This window comes from Fomitopsis serialis (assembly GCF_022376445.1).
Source record: "Fomitopsis serialis strain Sig1Antser10 chromosome Unknown B0H18scaffold_166, whole genome shotgun sequence".
NCBI classification, from domain to species: Eukaryota; Fungi; Basidiomycota; class Agaricomycetes; order Polyporales; family Fomitopsidaceae; genus Fomitopsis; species Fomitopsis serialis.
This window is the reverse complement of record NW_025955126.1, coordinates 407-5,993: the sequence shown is the minus strand read 5'-3', so window position 1 is coordinate 5,993 and position 5,587 is coordinate 407. Positions and strand designations below refer to the sequence as shown.

The 5,587-nt window shown below is 60.2% G+C and overlaps 2 protein-coding genes across 2 annotated transcripts; one reads left to right on the top strand and one right to left on the bottom strand.

The window, feature by feature from the left end:
- Positions 1–771: 771 nt before the first annotated feature.
- On the bottom strand, positions 772–1,771 carry B0H18DRAFT_1125727 (uncharacterized protein; the record flags this gene model as incomplete). The annotated part of the gene is made up of 4 exons (XM_048035049.1): positions 772–1,161; positions 1,225–1,292; positions 1,342–1,521; positions 1,576–1,771. 4 exons carry the CDS (start codon positions 1,769–1,771, stop codon positions 772–774), a joined length of 834 nt encoding a protein of 277 aa, XP_047886441.1.
- On the top strand, positions 1,750–2,649 carry B0H18DRAFT_1046263 (uncharacterized protein). Its single transcript, XM_048030779.1, has one exon. The coding sequence runs from the start codon at positions 1,848–1,850 to the stop codon at positions 2,373–2,375; it is 528 nt and encodes a 175-aa protein (XP_047886440.1). The 5' UTR covers positions 1,750–1,847; the 3' UTR covers positions 2,376–2,649.
- The last annotated feature ends 2,938 nt before the right edge of the window (positions 2,650–5,587 follow it).

Below are 5,587 nucleotides of genomic sequence, written 5' to 3'. Positions count from 1 at the left end.
GAACCGCCGGTAACGGGCTCGGCGAATGAGATGGATGGGGCAATGCGGTGGAATGAGATAAGCCGGGAATAACCTACCTGTCCTGTAGAATACGTGTAAACCTCAGTGTAACATAGAGTTCGCCAAATGTACAATGTATCTCGTGCGCCAAGACCGGACTGAAAGCCACAGGAGTGCCCGAGTCAAACACACACAAATGCACGGTCCGAGAACGTCACCAGCACCTCGGCCCGAGACTTCACCAATCATTCGGACCGAGCATACCACCGATTTTTGGCCCAATAGGAACACCGAGTTTCCTGCCACCATGTTTCATCGAATTCTGCACCGGGGAACTGCACTGAAATCCTGGCCCGAGCATTGCACCGAAGTCCCGGACCGGGCAACTCACCGAACTCTCGGCCGAGATCTCACCGAACTCTCGGCCTGAGAATCTCACCGAACTCTCGGCCCGAGAATCTCACCGAACTCTCGGCCGAGAATCTCACCGAACTCTCGCCGAGAATCTCACCGAACTCTCGGCCCGATACTTTCACAGAACTCTCGGCCCGAGCATTTCACCAAACCCTCGGCCCGAGGAGTTCACACAACACTCGGCCGAGGACTTCACATACCTCTCGGCCCGAGACTTCGGTGAGAATCTCGGGGAGCGCACTCACACAGGGCTAGCAGGTCAAGACACCGGTGATGCATTATGGGAGGTGGGAATGATAAGGTGGTAGGCACGTTGTTGAAATTGAACGTATACAGTAGCAGGATATCTATGTATATTTAACGCCGGCGAGTGGACGATCTGGTCGCCTTCGTGCTCTTTGCCGACCGCTTTCCCGGCGCCGGCGATGCAGACACATTGGGCTTGGACCGTTTTGCCCGGGCACCGATGGCGGATGATTTCTGGGGCTCTCCATCCGCCTTCCGCTTCTTCTGCATGCAGTATGCCATGTCCGACCAGAGATCCGCGATCTCGGTGCAGTGTTCCCCCAATTCCTCGACAAAGCGGTATGTCAGTTGGGATTTGTGCACGTACTGCGGGATTTCCTCCTCCTCGTCACTCCGGTGCTCGGTTTTCTTCTCGACATCCTTTACAACCATTGCAATGGCCAATGTGACCATGAGGCCGTCTTCCCGGCCATCTGAGTGTCGGTGAGGCTTGTGCGGATTCTGGTGAGCCAGGAGCGGAACTGCGTGAGGACAGCCTTGTCCGTATGGATATCCGGAGTGCACCTTGCGCGGCGGTACTTCCAACTCGCCCAATCCCACTTCGTCTTCGATTGCCATGCTCCGGTCTCCGGCTGGTCGCTGCTCGTCAACACCACGTAGCCCAGGCCTCAAAGGATGCACCCACCAGGTGGTGTAGATTGTCTACGAGCTTCGTAACGCCGTCGTCCACGGTTAGCTGCCTGATCCACTGCCGCCTTTCGTCCCAAGTCTTGCCGGCGATGGCTGGGCTATCTTCGTGTGGCTGTGGTCCAGGACGACCGGTGCGTACTGCCGGCACGTCCTTTGTCTTCTTCGGCTTGACTAAAAAATGAAAGGATGTTAGATGTGGCACATGCGACACTGACCGTTACCTACCCGGCGTCGGCAGAATGACCACCTCGCTGTCGGCGTCGGCTTCGGATTCGGCCGGAGCCTTTCTCTTCCGACTGGCATCAGGAAACCACCCCTGCGCGAATGTGGCGCAAATCGGCGTCAAATCACCGCGGCGCGCCCGTCGCTCCGAATGGCTTGTAAATCGGTGCAAACGCCTTCCGAACAGGCAGAAACACATTTTCATATACACCCACGTCAAAAAATGATGTACATCGGATGCCTCGATTGGCTGTGATTACAATACACAACAGTAAATGTACACACAGCTCATCTCGTCCAGCTTCGCTCCATCATCTCTCCTCCTGCCCCTGTCGTGCTTGTTGTATACTGAATTCGCTAGGACGAAGGAGCCAGTGGTCGCGTCGTGCGAAGACCCATGTCGAAATCTCTCCGTCACCGTGGGTGCGCTGCGTGCCTGTCAACTCGGAGACAGCCGTGCATCTGGTCGACGCAGTCGCGGATGTGGGACGTACCACGTGTTGAATGGTACGCATATCCCGACTACTTGTTGCGCTATGTGTGAGCTGTTCGCGGTCAGGCCAAGGGTCCGCGGGTCCACGGGCAGGCAGCGGGTCTGTTGGCAAGTGGGCGCACGGACGAGCGAGCGATCACGTGGGCAATCGCGTGGACGAGTGGGTGGTCAGCCGACCGAGCAGAGGAGAGCGCGGGCGAGGGGGTGCATGCGAGGCTGCATGCGAGAGCGCACGAGCAACAGGGCGCGGGCAAGACGACACGCGGGCGAGGCGACAGACAAGACAGCGCGCGGACGAGGCGACGGGTGAGCGAGACGACGGGTGAGCAAGACGACGGACAGACAAGACGTTGGGCAAGCGAGACAGCGGCTAGACGGCAGGAGACCGAGATGAAGAGCGAGCGAGCCCGTGGGCGAGACGGACAGCGGGCGGGGAAGCGGGCGGGGAAGCGAGATGGCGGGCCTATGTGGCGGCGGGGCCGTGCGACGGGGATAGGGTGATGGCGGGGAAGCGAGACGGCGGGCCAGAAGAACAATGGCCGAGCGAGACAGCAGGCAAACTGACGGGCAAGTCAGTGGGCGAGTAGGTGGGCGAGTAGGTGGGCGAGTAGGTGGGCGAGTGGGTGGGCGAGTGGGTGGCGAATGGGCAAGCATCTCGTCGTTGTCTTCGTTCTGACAGAGTAGCCAGCAGGACATGCTGGATGGGGCGTGTCTGCATTCCTGCGCTCTGTTGTGCGAGTGGGTGAACGTAGCGCGCTCGATGGTACACGTCGCACGTTCACTGAGCTCGAAGCCATGGGCTTGTACGTGCGTCCCGTCGCCTGATAGAGCAGTCAGTAGCTCGTGCAGACGGGTGGTGTCGCATCCATCATGCCTCACCTGTCCATTGACCACACCTCAATACCATCCGATCCCCAGCCTACTTCGGGACTCACTAGAGCACGCGCAGCTCGTTCGCACAGTGGCCGAACTCGGAGTGCACCGTCGTGAAGACCTTTTTGCTCGTGGGCGGGTTGCGTGGCGGGTGTGGCAATGCATCGTCGAAGTCGGTACCAGGGTCGTCCAAAGCTCTATCGGAGCTGCTTGTCGTAACGGAGTTCGACAGGGAGAGGGCGGGAATCGAGTGGGCGAGCCTCTGAGACGATCAGCGAGTAAAATTTGAAGTGCAAGCGCCCACCTCGGAGTTTACCGATGTGGGCGTGCTGAGCTGGCGGCTGGCAGTCTAACTCTTCCTCCTCCCGTTTCTTCGCCGCGAAGTCCTGTGCCCTATGAAACCAAAGCCCTGCGAAGCGTCGGCTTCCGCGTGGCTCTCCTGAGACGCAACGTATCGGCTGACTTCGAACTTACTCCCTGAAAACAAGGCCGCAGGATCGCGACGAGGGCAAGACGACTCGAGAGGAAGGGGCAGTCGATTCCAAAGAGAACTCCAGACTTGTAGGTGAGTTTGTGTGCCTGCTTACCTGACTACCCTTTTACAGTTTAGTGGGACGTGACCTTTACAAGACCACCGCCCGCGATACGGTGAACGAGCTCGACCAAGTCTATCTCTCAGCGACCGGTCAGAGCCTCATCAACGACGGTTGGACTCTTTGCAGACACTTCCATCAACAGCGACACACTCGGTGCTATCTGGCCATCACCATCACTCTTCCCTCGCTCACTGTGCTCCAGCTAGCCCTGGTCCGACACGCTTGCTGCTCTTAGGGTTCGTTCCGACGTCTTGCTCGGCCATTCCACCGGTGAGGTTGTCCTTCTTTATGCCAGTGGTGCGGGACGAGGGCTCTCGCTCTTGAGCTCGCCATTGCCCGTGGCAAGGCTATATCTTGCTCGAGAAGGAGGACGACACGATGGCTGCCCTGGCTTGCTCACCGGAGCAGGCCGGAGCAATCATCGCAGAAGTGCTCGCAGAGCTCGGTCCGGGTGTGCTCGAGATCGGGTGCTACAACTCTCCCGACGCAGTTACGCTTTCTGGTGCAACTGGTCATAGCGACAGGGCGGTCGAGAAGCTAAGAAGGCTGGCATGTTTGCCACGAGACTTCGCACGCGCATCCCGGTTCACTCGGGAATGATGGACCTCTGCGAGGAGGACTACAAGCGCCGCGTGGGAGAGATCTTCCCGAGTACGAAGTGACGTTGCCTACCGTCGAGACGTACTCCACGTTGAACGGCCAGTAGTAGACCGACGCTTGCTAGCTATATCTCTGCGATGGCGGATGCCTGCGTTTCACCCGTGCGTGCGCCCGCCGAGCGTCTGTCACCTCTGGCACTGCCAGCTCTATGGCACATCCGCTCACTCGCTCTCTCGCGCCGGACTTGCCCCCTCGCATATCTAGGTACTGGCCGTCCGTGCGTGCTCGACCGGCTCGTCCACCTGCTCATCCGCCCACTCGTCCACCTGCTCATCCGCCCACTCGTCCGTCACCCGACTGCTTTTTCGTCCGCTCGACCACCCATCCACTTGCACTGTTGCGACGGCGGGCGCGGACAACGAGCGGGGACAACGAGCGGATGTTGGGTGCGGAAGACGAGCGGGGACGACGAGCAGATGACGATCGGACGACAGGGAAGGTGTGGCGGGCGAGGGCGAGAGTCCAGCGGTGAGTGCAGACGCACGCGAGCGAGCCCACTAACGTAGACACGGAACACAGCAACGTGCAGCGGACGACCGCGAGCACTCAGGGCCAATGCCCTAGGTGCAGGCATGGCCGATGGACAGACGGCGGCGGACGAGTGGACGAGGGAGCGGGAGAGTGAGCGGCGGGCGGGAAGTCAAACGGGTGAGTGGGTGAGTAAGTGGGTGAGCGGGTCAATGGGTTGACGAGTGCACTAACGGGCGTGTGGCTGGGTGGACGAGTGCGCACTGGCAGGCGGGTGGACAAATGGCAGATGGCAGCATACGCCCCCCGCGACCGTGATTGCCCAGCACACACGCACGGCCAACGAACGCACACGCACGCGAATGACCAGGCCAACGAATGGGTACCGGGCAAGCAGACAAGCGGGCTGGAAGACGGGCAGACCGGCGGGCGATAGGGTGCGTGAGCGGATGAGTAGGTGAGCAGGAAGACGGGTGGGTGCGCGAGCGGGCGGGCGAGAGGGCGAGAGGCGAGAAGGCGAGAGGGCGAGAGGGCGAGAGTGCGAGAGGGCGAGAGGGCGAGAGGGCGAGAGGGCGAGCACACGGACACAGGGCGCGGTCAACCACCACGCGCACGGTGACCGAGAGCGCGCTGGGCAAATGCGCAGCTCGCAGACACGGCCGACGAACACGCGCCCGAGTGGGCATGCAGACGGATGGATGGACGGGTGGGCGACGGGCAGACGAGCGGACAGATGGGCAAGCAAGCAACCAGACGAGCGCGAGGGGGCAGGCACGGCAACAGCGAGCGCTCTGGGCGAATGCCAGCTGTAGGTACGAATTGAGTAGGGTGGATGTAGTGGCTATGCGTGTAAATACATGCAAAACAATGTGAATTGAAGTACCCAGATTGTATGGCCGAGCTAGTATTTCCTTGCAATTCACAG

Excerpts from the sequence above, each read along its gene's own strand:
- B0H18DRAFT_1046263 (XM_048030779.1), top strand. The coding sequence starts at position 1,848 with ATGTACACACAGCTCATCTCGTCCAGCTTCGCTCCATCATCTCTCCTC.